The 11,763-nt window shown below is 58.6% G+C and overlaps 2 protein-coding genes across 3 annotated transcripts; one reads left to right on the forward strand and one right to left on the reverse strand.

Annotated features, from left to right (window-relative positions):
• Positions 1 to 661: 661 nt before the first annotated feature.
• UNC93B1 (unc-93 homolog B1, TLR signaling regulator) lies at positions 662 to 4,165 on the reverse strand (the record flags this gene model as incomplete). 2 transcript variants are annotated; one of them, XM_079308993.1, is made up of 12 exons in its annotated part: positions 662 to 943; positions 1,038 to 1,156; positions 1,367 to 1,640; positions 1,710 to 1,892; positions 1,982 to 2,106; positions 2,187 to 2,280; positions 2,360 to 2,489; positions 2,553 to 2,714; positions 2,790 to 2,943; positions 3,020 to 3,161; positions 3,244 to 3,345; positions 4,001 to 4,165. In XM_079308993.1, 12 exons carry the CDS (start codon positions 4,163 to 4,165, stop codon positions 662 to 664), a joined length of 1,932 nt encoding a protein of 643 aa, XP_079165119.1. The 2 variants fall into 2 exon arrangements, with proteins under 2 accessions (XP_079165119.1, XP_079165120.1); XM_079308994.1 differs by lacking the exon at positions 4,001 to 4,165 and adding an exon at positions 3,668 to 3,729.
• A 626-nt stretch (positions 4,166 to 4,791) lies between these two features.
• On the forward strand, positions 4,792 to 11,731 carry LOC306803499 (aldehyde dehydrogenase family 3 member B1-like). The gene is given in 12 exon segments (XM_079308995.1): positions 4,792 to 5,026; positions 5,468 to 5,469; positions 5,471 to 5,674; positions 6,026 to 6,188; positions 8,201 to 8,311; positions 8,399 to 8,519; positions 8,640 to 8,725; positions 8,914 to 8,995; positions 9,136 to 9,522; positions 9,683 to 9,849; positions 10,020 to 10,119; positions 11,196 to 11,731. Coding segments are annotated over 12 exon segments (1,827 nt in total). The 5' UTR covers positions 4,792 to 4,816; the 3' UTR covers positions 11,390 to 11,731.
• Positions 11,732 to 11,763: the final 32 nt, after the last annotated feature.

Consider the following 11,763-nt stretch of genomic DNA (forward strand, 5'->3'; position numbering starts at 1 on the left):
GGTTGAGCTAGCGGGGCTTCAGGACAACCTGGGGAGGGCTGCAGGGTCTGCCTGGGATGCGTGTGAGGCTGGTCTGAAGGGCTGTGGGCCGGTTTGGGAGGGTGTCGATCTGCCTGGTGGCTCCTGGGTGGCCCTGTGGGGTCTGGGGGTTTGGATGGGGGCTAATATGGGAGGGCTGGGGGTCTGCCTGGGGTCTGCAGGACATTGTAGGGGGCTGCAAGCCTTGCTAGAGTGTCTGTGCATCTGCTCAGGGGTCTGTGGGCCTCACCTGAGGGGGCTTCAGCCAAATTTGCGGAGCTGCAATCTGCCTGGGAGAGTGTGAGCCTTGTCTGAGTGGCTGTGGATTTGTGTGTGGGGCCCTGGGGGTCTGCAGGTTTGACCTGAGCAACTGCATCATAATCTGGGGGGCTATGGGCCTCCTTAGGGGCTGTACCACAATTTGGGGGTCTCTGTACCACAATTTGGGGGATGTAGGTCAATCTGGAGGCTGCAGTCTGGGGGTCTGTCAGTCAGTGGGGGGGGCTCTGGGCTGCCTGGGGGCTTTAGGCTTAGCTTGGGGGCTGCAAGCCTGACCTGAGGGGATTAGCAGAAATCTGGGGGAGCTGTGGAACCCGCTCAGGTGCCAAGAGCAGGATGGGATGGGGCCCAGGCCACGCTGACCCTATCCCAGCTGTTCCCCATCCTCTTTTGGCAGCTCATCCTCGCTGGTGGCCTCAGTTGAGTGCCTGTCATTGTCCTCCTTGTCATTGTCCTCCTTGTCCCCGTCCCCGTCGGAGCCAGTCTCATCTGAGTTGTCCTCCAGGTAGCGGTATCCACGCGTTTTGTGGCACGGGCGTGGGATGCGGGGCAGCCGGACCTCCACGTTCTGCGCCACCTTCCTCTCCATCCACAGGTACGTCCCCACCGCCACCACCAGCGTCAGCAGCATGATGGACAGCTTGGCCTGCAGCACAGGGAATTTGGGGACAGGCATGGGAGTGTGTCCCCAAAAGACCTGGAATGTCTCAGAGTGGGCTGGGGCAATATCTGGCACTTACCTTCATGGGCAGCCCTGACCACAGGTAGACGGTGAAGATGGCCAGGGCCTGCCACCAGTGGTAGATGGTGAAGATGAAGTCTTGGCGCTCCTTTTTCTTGTACAGCATCCCCAGGAGAACTGTGGCAGAGACTGGAATCAGTGTCCCCTTCCCGTGCCACGTCCCCTTGGGGTACAATCACAGTGGGTCTGTCCCATGGATCCAAGAGGTGAGCCCACAAACTCGCCGTGCCGGGGGACATGAGGTGAGGATGTGTGGAGGAACCTGGGACAACCCAGGCTATTTTGGGGACCACCAAGGCGTTTTGGGGACAACTTCCTGCTACTCACTGCTGATTCCGGTCTTGTTGAGGGCACTGCCTGCGCCCCAGAGCACGGCAATGCTGTAGAGCAGTGGCGCCTGCGCCAGGTGCCGGGGCTCCGGCGCCCAGCAGAAGAGCGTCACCAGGAGCGCAGCGTGGAGGAAGGCTCCAGCCAGGAGCGGGATGTGCCGGCGCAGGCGCAGCATGCACAGGGCCAGGCTGGAGCACGCCGAGGCGGAGAAGCCGTAGGCCATGAGGAGATACGCCAACCTCTCCAGCCCCAGGGCGCACACGCCGTAGTTCTGCAGCGAGCAGGGGCTCAGCATCACCTGTCCCAGCTCCGTCACCTCCCACCCCATCACGGGTCCTACCAGGGAAAATCCAGTGCAGACAAAGAGCACCTCGAAGCCGCTGTAGATGAACAACGGGAAGAGGTGCCGCAGGCGATAGTCCCGCATGTGCTTGAAGGGCAGCTGGAAAATGTTGCCCCAGCCGATGCTGCGCATGTCGATCTCCTCCATGGGCCGGTACGCCGCACCGCACAGCACCAGCACCTGTGGAGCACCTGCGGTGAGCTCCTGCCATCCTCCAATCCCAATGGCTGGGATCAACCATGGCCTGTCCTCCCCGCCCCGGCGCTCACCACCAGCATGGCCAGGAAGGCGGTGGCCATCAGCGCGCTCTCCACAATGATGAGGCTGACGCTGCGGGGAAGGCTCTGCAGCACCGTCTTGTTGAAGCCAGGTAGCGTGCCGTGGCTCAGGGTCCCTGCCAGTGAGGCACACGCCATGGTTAATCCCAACCCGGGGAGCTCCCGGTGCCACCCCGTGCCCCGCCCACAGCCTCACCGCAGTGCTTCACCGCAAAGAGCGTGTGGTTGAGTTGGTAGAGGTAGTTGTTGAGGAAGAAGACCATGGGCATCTGAGCGCAGACAAAGCTCAACTGCAGAATGCAGAGGGGTGCACGCTCAGTGCTGCTGGCGTGGCTCCCCACCCATCCCAGCCAGCCCACCGGGGCTTACGTGGAAGCAGCAGTAGAAGACGGTCTGGAAGATGATGATGTAGGCATTGCAGGCGTCCCGCGGCCTCCGCTCCCTCTCCTTCTCCTGCTCCTCCTTGTAGTTAACGTACTCATAGTACTTCTGGGCCATCCTGCGTGGAGCAGCGGGTCAGCCGGCACCCCCTGCACCCCCACCCACCCCCCCCGATGCCTACCGTGTGATGTAGGTGCCCATGGAGGCCCAGAGGGGCACGATGACCATGCCGATGGCCACCGCCGAGGGCACCAGTGTGTAGTAGCGCTCCCAGTAGTTGCTGGAGACGAAGAGGGCGTAGATGCCGACTGCCAGGAACATGGCCCACTTGGTGCCGAAGAACCTGCCGGGGCAAGGAGCAGGAGCGTGGGCGGCTGTGCCAGCGAGCCGTGCCAGCAGGAGCGTGGTGGGGCCGTACCTGATGAGGATGGGTGTGTAGAGCAGCGCCGCCACAGGCGTGACATTGATGCCCATCAGCACCTTGTGGTCGATGTCCTCCAGCCGGATGTTGCTGTACTTCACCTCCCGGTAGGTCTCGTCATAGTGAAGGATCAGCTGCATCTGCAGCAGGCCTGGGGAGGTCCAGGGGTGGTCACCCATGCCCTGAACACCCCAAGTTGTTTTGGGGGTCCCTGGGAAGTCCCATACCCAGGTAGACGCTGTAAGTGAGGGTGCCAGCCAGGCTGGCGGCCACCACGTTCTTGATGACACCAAGACGCTTGCGGCGAAAGTACTTCTGCTCCTCTTCCTCCTCATTGTAGTCAGGGTGAGCACCCACAAAATCATCCAGCTGTGGGTGATTCCAGTTGTCAGGCCTTGGGGATGGCCACCATGGGCCTGGTTCCCCCCTGTGTTTGTCCCCCTGGTCTCACCTGTGCCTCTGTCCCCTCGGTGCCCAGCCCAGCGATTGGCAGTGTCTTGGCCCCGTCCTGGCAGCCATCGACATCCTTCTCCATTGGTGCTTCTGGGAAGCCCTGGATGGTGTCAGGGTGGGGGAGACCCTGTTGGCACCCTAAGTCTTGCACCCATGTTTTGCACCCGTGTCCTGCGCCCCCAGCCCTTGCACCCCTACATCCAACACCGTGTACCCAGCACACAGCACCCCCAAGCCCTAAACCTCTGTGCTCTGCAGCCCCACATCCTGCACTCGTGGTTTGCACCCCTATGTTCTGCACCCCTATACCTTCAGATCTTGCACCCCTGAATCCCACGCCCCCTACCCAGCTTTGCACTCCCCAGATCTGCACCTCTGAGCTCAGCAGCCCCAGACCTCCCCCCCTTCCCGGTCACACCGACCCCAGCCCCGCTCGCCCGTGCCGGAGTCTCTCGGGGCGGAGCGGGCGCCTCTTCCTCTTTCGTTTAGCGCGGGCGGGACGGGGGTGGGTGGTTAAAGGGGCCGTTCCCGGACCCCGTCCCCCCCCCGGACCCCCCGGTCCCTGCCCGCACTCCTCAGTGCCCCCCACCGCGTCCATTCTCAGCACCCCGATCTCCGCAGCGCTCATCATACCCCAACCCGCACAGCAGCCTGACCCCCCCGCACAGCACCCAGGGCTCCCCCATCGCACAGCACCCCAGCCCTGCACCCCACCCCGCCTCCCTGTGACCCCCCAGCTTCCCCAGGGCTCCCACCGGGCCTCGGGATGGGTGCTGCCTCCTCGGGGTTCCCCGTGGCGCTGGGCGCTGCAACCTGCTGCTTTCGCTTCCCCTTCCCGGCCCGGGGGATGTGCCAGAGTGCGGGGGGACATCCCAATCGGGGGGTGTAGGGCACGTGCCTGCCCTGGTGCCACCCCACATCTGGGGCCGGGAGGGTGCCCGGGTGCCTGGCACGGCGGGGTGCCCCGGGGCAGGGCGAGGGGACTGCTGCGCAGGGCGGAAGGGGTGACATCTCCGGGGCAGGACCTGGCCCAGCCGGTAGCGGGGGATTCTTGAGATGGGACTCTTGGGAGGATGGTGATTTCTGCAGGATAGGGGGGATATGGAGGGAACAGCCCCAGAAGGGTCATGGCAGTGGGGCAGGGGTAGCACACATCCTGACGGTCCCCCATACCCACAGTGGGAGTCACCCTGGGGTGCCAAGGCAAAGAGCCCTTCCTGGAAGTGGTCTGGGAGCAGGATGAGGAGACTGTGTTGGTCATGGAACTCTTGGAAGCAGGACAAAGGGTGTCAGTAGGAACCCATGAGTCAGGGTGATCCTGGAAGCAGGATGATGGGTTTCTATTGATCATGGGACCCTTGGGGAGCAGGATGAGGGGTGTTGGTGGGATCCCCATGGGTCAGGGTGGTCATGGGAGCAGGATGACGGGTGTCTATTGATCATGGAACCCTTGGGAAGCAGGATGAGGGGTGTCTGTGGGAACCCCATGCATCAGGGTGGTCACAGGAACAGGATGAGGGGTGTCTGTGTGGTCCAAATGGGTCAAGGTTCATGGTGGTGGTGTGGTGGCCATGGGAGTTCCACCATCCCAAGGGGGAGGTCCCATTCCATCCTATCCCATCCCAGACCTTGTCCCCACTGCCAGCCCCACAGAGGCGGGGCCCAATCCTTCCCGCCCCTGGCCATGGGGCCCAGCCCCACAGCATTTAGGGACCCCCACCCCAAGCCTCGGCAGTGCCTGCCTGGCCTCGTGCTCCTGCAGCTTCCACACAAGCTCCCAGGTAAGCACTGCGGGGTCCCCAGAACTGGCACTGCCTGCATGGCACCCCTCTGACACCCCCCATGCTTGTGGGGGCTGTGGGGCACGGAGCGGGGGGTTCCCTCGAGGAAGGGTGGGTGTCTGGGCATGGAGAGGGAGTGGGTGACAGATGGGGGGCTGCAGCTCTGCCCCCCAGATTTGGAGGTATCTTGTCCCTGAGACCCCATAGGTGACCCTACATCAGCAGGGCAGCCTGGGCAGGTCATCCCGGGCTGATTATCCCGGGAATGCCAGGCATCTCCCAGGGCCTCTGGCAGCTGCCCTGGACTGAGTCATCCCACAACCAGGACGGCCCCAAGCACCAAGCCGCCCTTTAAAGGTGCCGTGGGTGACTCCTCTTGGGATCAAGCCGGCATCCCCAGCACTTCCATCCTGGCATAACCCACGAAGTGTCTTTCCCCAGGGCCACCACGCTCTCCATGGAGACCAACAGCTCCTTCCAGCAGCTTGGCATGCAGCAGACCATCGAGCCCCCCAGGCAGCAGCTCTCGGGCTACAAGTGCAGCACCACGGGCAGCAATCCTGGCAAAGATCCTGGGAAAGCTGCTGGGAGCAGTGGAGACAGCGGGATCGGGAAGGGGCCAGTGCCAATGGTCTGCAGCACTCCATGGTGAGAACAAGGGGCTGGGGGCAGGAGGGAGACAGGGAGGTGGGCAGGGGAAGCTGTGGCAATGCCAGGGCTGTGGGGACCCGAGGTTGGTGCTGGGGGAAAAGTCTGAGGTCTGTGAGCCACCACATCCCAGCATAGCTCAAGGGAGAAGACAGGATCTGCCAGGAATGGTGCTGTGTTGGGCTGCTCCTAGCAGCAAGGGAGATAGGTGTGTGTGGACTCCCTGCCCTGTCCCCAGGGAATCTGGAGTCCAGTTTGATTCTGGGATGGGGTAATGTGGATTTGGGAGGACACGAAGCTCTGGGGAGGTAGAATGGGGCTGAGTCCCCTCTAACACCCTCATCCCTGTAGTGGGAACCCCTATGCAGGGCTGGTGAGCCACCTGCGGGCATCCTGGCTCTCAGGGAAGACGCGGCCCATGGAATACCGCGTGGCACAGCTGGAGGCTCTGGGACGCTTCCTGGATGACAAGAAGCAGGAGATCCTGGAAGCCACTGAATTGGACATGGGCAAGGTAAGAGGGGCTGGGAATTGGGGGCCACTGGCATTACATCTTTGAAGTCCTTCATACAGCCTTGTCTGGGTATTGCATCCTTGTGGGTGTCTGGGCACTGGGGTCTCTTCCTTGGGGTCCTGCTTCCCCCTTGATGTGCTCCCAGGCTGGTGCATCTGTAAATGCTGGGTCCCAGCAGATCCAGGGATAGCAGAGGGACTGTACTGTTGATCCCATTTTTGATGCCCCAAAACCAGGCAAAGGTCCTGTTGATGACTGGCCAAGGTGGGAGTGTTTCACACTCTGGTCTGTATCCTGAGGGTCCATGTGACCTCCATAGAGGTGGAGTGCTCCTGGAGTGCTTCTGGGCAGCCCGGCACGCCCAGGATTACTGGCATTGAGCAACATGCTGGCACTGCACATTCCTCCCAGGGCCTCCAAGGGACTGGTTTCACTGGCACTGTGATATGGGCAGGGCTCTGGATATGGCTTAGGGTATTGTGGCATGCCAGGAGCTCCTGGATGATCTGCTGGTGAGGTGGGAGCATCCGCAGCATGGATAATTCTAGTGGCATCAGCTTATCATCCCTGGAAGTGTTCAAGGCCAGGTTGGATGGGGCTTGGAGCAACCTGGGCTGGTGGAACGTGTCCCTGCCCATGACGGCAGAATTGGATGAGCTTCAATTCCAAGATTCCATGATATGATCCTCACCACTTTGTTCAGCATCAGTGAAGTGGCCCATGCCCTCATGCCCTTTCCATGTCCTGCCTTCTCCCCAGGTTCCTAATTGCCTTGTTTGTTGGAGGTGAGGTCTTCTTCAGCTAGGCCTTGATAGGCATCAGTGCTCTGTGTGTGTCCATCGTCTTTCCTAATTATGCCTAATTAGATCCGGTTGTCCAGTAATGAGCTTGTTATGCAGCCGGGCCCTCATAGCTGGATGGACACTTCACCTGCTCTTACGTGGCTGAGGTGGTGTCTCACCTCCAGTGGTGCCGGTTCCTCTCTGCTGATGATGATTGGATGACCTCAGACTTAATGTCCTATCTCACAACCTTTGTGTCCCATCAAAATTCCTAATGAACCATCATCTTCTTATCCTGGTGATGCCATCGTCATCCTGGGTTGAGAGCAGCCCCATTGCTTCACCCCATTATCTCATGTGCCTGCTGAGCCCTCACGTCCAAGAGGGTCCTCTCACCTCCTGGTGGCTGCATTTTGGGGACCTGAAGGTCTCTTGGTGGTGGAGGATCCTGGGAATCAGCAACCAGCCCCAAAGTGGTGTGGGGATGGGAGGAACATTTCAGTCCAGGGATGGTTTTGGGTTGGAGGAGTCCAAAATATGATGTTTCAGCACAGGAGCTTTGCTTCCCCTGCTCTCCACAGTCAAGAAGGGGCTCCACTGAGTCTGCTGGGCTATCCCTGGTGTCTTCACACTTCTGCTGCAAGGATGATATGATCCCAATCTGTGCTCCACAGCTGTGGAGGGGAGCCATATCTCCATCACTAAGGGTTTAATCAAGCTGTGGTTCTTATTACTTCCCTTTAGTCAAGGTCTTAAGACTTTGACTAAACTTCAGATTAAATGGTGCAGGTTTTGTCCACAGGTGGTGGAAGGGAGCTTGGGGCTTTGCTTCCAGCTTGAATATCCAAGTGGTCAGGATGCTTCCACCAGGATCAGCTCTTCAGGAGCTCTGGTGACATTGCTTAGGTGTCCCCTTGGCTTGGGGCTCTGTTGTCAGTTCACAGTGCTGAGCTCAGGAATTTGTTAAATACCATGAAAATATTCAATTTTTTTTTTTTTCCATTCTGGCCAAATAACTATTTTCATAAAATTTCTGGGACACTCATATTCCCTGGGAGTTACAGGAGGTGATGGAAACTTCTGCTGAAGAAATCCTCCCTGTTCATGTTTGGAAGAGGGCAGAGATGCCTCCTGGCATGATAGGGTTGGCATTGGGGCGATGGGGGCTGTGTTAAAGGGTCAGTGATGGGGTCAGTGTTGGGGTAGCATTTCCATGATATCTGTCCCCAGCCATGCTTTGAAGCTTTCTTCAGTGAGATCCTCCTCTGCAAGAATGAGCTCAATGTCACCCTCAACAACCTGTGCCAGTGGATGAAGGATGAGCACGTGGACAAGAACCTGGTAGGAAGGAAGCTCTGGGAAAAGGGAAGTGGGGGAGAGGGATTGCTGGTGGGAAAGGCAGTGCTGAGGTCATGTTCTTCCTTGAAGGTGATGCAGCTGGACTCTGCCTTCATCCGCAAGGACCCCTACGGAGTGGTGCTCATCATAGCGCCCTGGAACTACCCCATCCACCTCTTCCTGGTGCCCCTCATTGGGGCCATCGCTGCTGGTGAGCCCAACCCTCCAGTCCCCTGGCCTGGAAGTGCCAGGGTCTCCTCAGGGGTCTCGTCCATAGAAGGGCTGGCTGTCACTCTGTCGTTGTGCTGATGTCCTGTTCATCTTCCCCCAGGGAACTGTGTCATTGTCAAACCCTCTGAGATCTCCAAGAACACAGAAAGACTCATTGCTGAAACGCTGAGCTGTTACCTGGACAATGTGAGAAGCCCTTCTTTGTCTCTTGTTCCTGGGCCATGGTGTTCCCAACCCTGCCTCACACTGACCACCCCACACATCATCTATATGCAGCACCTTCTCCTTCCGTGCTCAGTTAATGTCCCAGCCTTCTGGGATGCTGCTGCTGGGGACAGATGGTGACATGAGGGGATTTTTTCTGTTCCTTGCAGGACTGCTTTGCTGTGGTGACCGGCGGCGTGCCGGAGACCACCAGGCTGCTGGAGAACAAGTTTGACTACATCTTCTTCACAGGTACATCACATGGGACAGAGCAGAGCCCTGCCTGGATGTGGTGCCAGGATCTGGGATGTGTATCTGAGGTCTGGCAGGACCCAGTGCCGTGTGACGGCTGGTGGCATTCCCACCCCAATCCACGTTTTCCCTGCCCGCAGGCAGCCCCCCGGTGGGGCGGATCATCATGACGGCCGCTGCCAAGCACCTGACGCCGGTGACGCTGGAGCTGGGGGGCAAGAACCCCTGCTACGTGTCGGACACCTGCGACGTGACCAACGTGGCGCGGCGCGTGGCCTGGGGCCGCTTCTTCAACGCGGGGCAGACCTGCATCGCGCCCGACTACCTGCTCTGCACCGTGGAGATGCAGGAGAAGCTCATGCCCGCCCTGCGCGAGGCCATCACCGAGTTTTTCGGCCCCAACCCCCGAGAGTCCCCGGATTTCGGCCGCATCGTGAGCGACAAGCAGTTCCAGCGGCTGTGGGCGCTGCTGGGCAGCGGGCGCGTGGCCCTCGGGGGACAGACGGACGAGGCAGAGCGCTACATCGGTGAGGATTGGGGGTCACCCACATCTTGGTGAGCACAGTGGGGGTTTCCAGGGGCTCTAGAGGGAAAAGAGTTCTAGGGATGCTTGAAAATGGCTGCAGAGGGGATGTTTCATCTCCGACCTTTGTGCCTGGCTGATGCTGTCGGGTTTCCTCTCTGCAGCTCCCACAGTGCTGGCGGACGTGCTGCCCTCGGATCCCGCCATGCAGGAGGAGATCTTCGGGCCTATCCTGCCCATCGTCGTCATCGCCAACATGGATGAAGCCATCGACTTCATCAACGCCCGGCCACGGCCCTTGGCCCTCTACGCCTTCTCCTGCGACAGCAAGGTGTGTCTGTGGAGCAGAAAAAGTAGGGAGGGAAGTCAGGGATCATCTCCACCAGCCCCAGGATGTGCTCTGAAGGGTCTTTAGTGCCCACTCTGGGAATACCTGATGGGTAAACTGGGTAATGTTTGTCTAGTGCAAGCCCCTCATCCACCTTCTCTGCTCCCTCCCAGATAGTGAACCAGGTCCTGGAGCGGACGAGCAGTGGAGGCTTCTGTGGCAACGACACCCTGATGCAAGTGGCACTGCCCTCGCTGCCCTTCGGAGGCATTGGTAGGTCCAAAATCCTCAGTCCTGGCCCTTGGGAGCCGGGTGTGATCCATGGCCTGTGCCATGATGAGGAATGTGAGTGTCCTCCTGCAGCCACTGTGGTTCTGGGCTGGATCCCTTAATGTCCCTCAGGAGTCGGGTTGTATCTTAATTCCACCTTTTAGGACAAAATACTAGGAACAAAACACTTAACAAAAACCTGGAGAACATCTTTCAGGATCTTGGAGATCCTCCTTGGAGAAGAAAAAAATTTTGTTCTCCAGAGGCACCAGTTTTTGCTTTCTCAGGTGAAAAGTGAGGCTGCTCAACTCTGGGCTATGGGTATAACATGGTCCAGGGATATAGGAATATTGTTTCCCAGAATGTCTTCCCCACGTCTTGATCTCTTCCCAAAATATTTCTGGGATAAGTCCTTTCATTTGGTGCTGCCCTTGCTCAGCATCTCTGTCGGGGCTGGCAGCTGAGTCAGACATAATGAAACACCTAAACAATTAATTCCTCACCTGCCTGTGGCTCAGGGAGCAATTTATTGTACTTCCCATTCCGTAACTTATCTTTATTGGGAATGATTCAGACCAACCACCTTCAATTATCGGGTAAAGCCACTTTAGAGCAGGTGAAGGGGCTGGAGTCACTGGGGTGAGATGACACCAAAGCTTCCATGGGAAGTCACTTGGCTCTTAGCCTCCAGTTAAACTAGCCACAGGAACTGGGAGAACTGGTGTTGCCAATGTGGCTCCAGGATTTTAGAGTTCCAGGAAGAAGGTCGTGGGGAGATACGGTGGAGTGTCATGGAGGGAAGTCAAGACTTGCAGAACCCAGCAAAGCTTGTGTAGATAAATGGAGGTGGGTAAAAAGGACACGCTGGGCCTCCAATCTGCTGAGCTGCAGCAGGATTGGCTGGACTGAGCATCCATATACCTGAAGGAGGCACTGGAAAAATGGAATTCCACCACCATGCATGTCTGTGCTGCTCAGAAAATTCTGTAGGTGTCTTTTTCCCTCGTTTCGATGCTTGGAGAAGGCATCATCAAGAGCAGAGTCCCGTCCTGAGCACGGACCTGTCCTGTGTGTTCCAGGGAACAGTGGGCTGGGAAAATACCATGGGAAGTTCACCTTTGACACCTTCTCCCACCACCGTGGCTGCCTGCACCGGAGCATGGGGCTGGAGGCCCTCAACAACCCACGCTACCCCCCCTACACCCAGCAGAAGATGGGGCTCTTCACCTCTGCCTTCGAGGTGAAGCGCAGGGGCACCTGCACCCTGCTCTGAGGATGCCATGGAGTCATGTGGAGGACTGGGACCATCCCCCTCTCCCTCTTCATCACACTCCCAACTGCTGCACCGTGTCCTTTGCCCACTGGAGTGTGTTGGACAGCCAGGATGGACATCCCCTCCTGCACCCTTGTGGCCTCTGCTCCGAAACCATTTTCCAGGACACAGCTGAAATGACCAAGAACTTTTGCCTACTCCAAACATCTCTTTCTGGTGGAGAAGGACTCTTATCAGTCCCACCTCCCTGCACATGGACTTTTCCTTTGGAATGAACCTCTCTCCCTGCTCGCTTTTGCTCTTTGCTCCATGTAACTCTGCCTGTAGTAAAGACTTTGCATCAAACTCTCTCCCAGCCTTTCTTTGTGCCTCCC

This window comes from Erithacus rubecula, assembly GCF_903797595.1.
Source record: "Erithacus rubecula genome assembly, chromosome: 6".
Lineage (NCBI taxonomy): Eukaryota > Metazoa > Chordata > Aves > Passeriformes > Muscicapidae > Erithacus > Erithacus rubecula.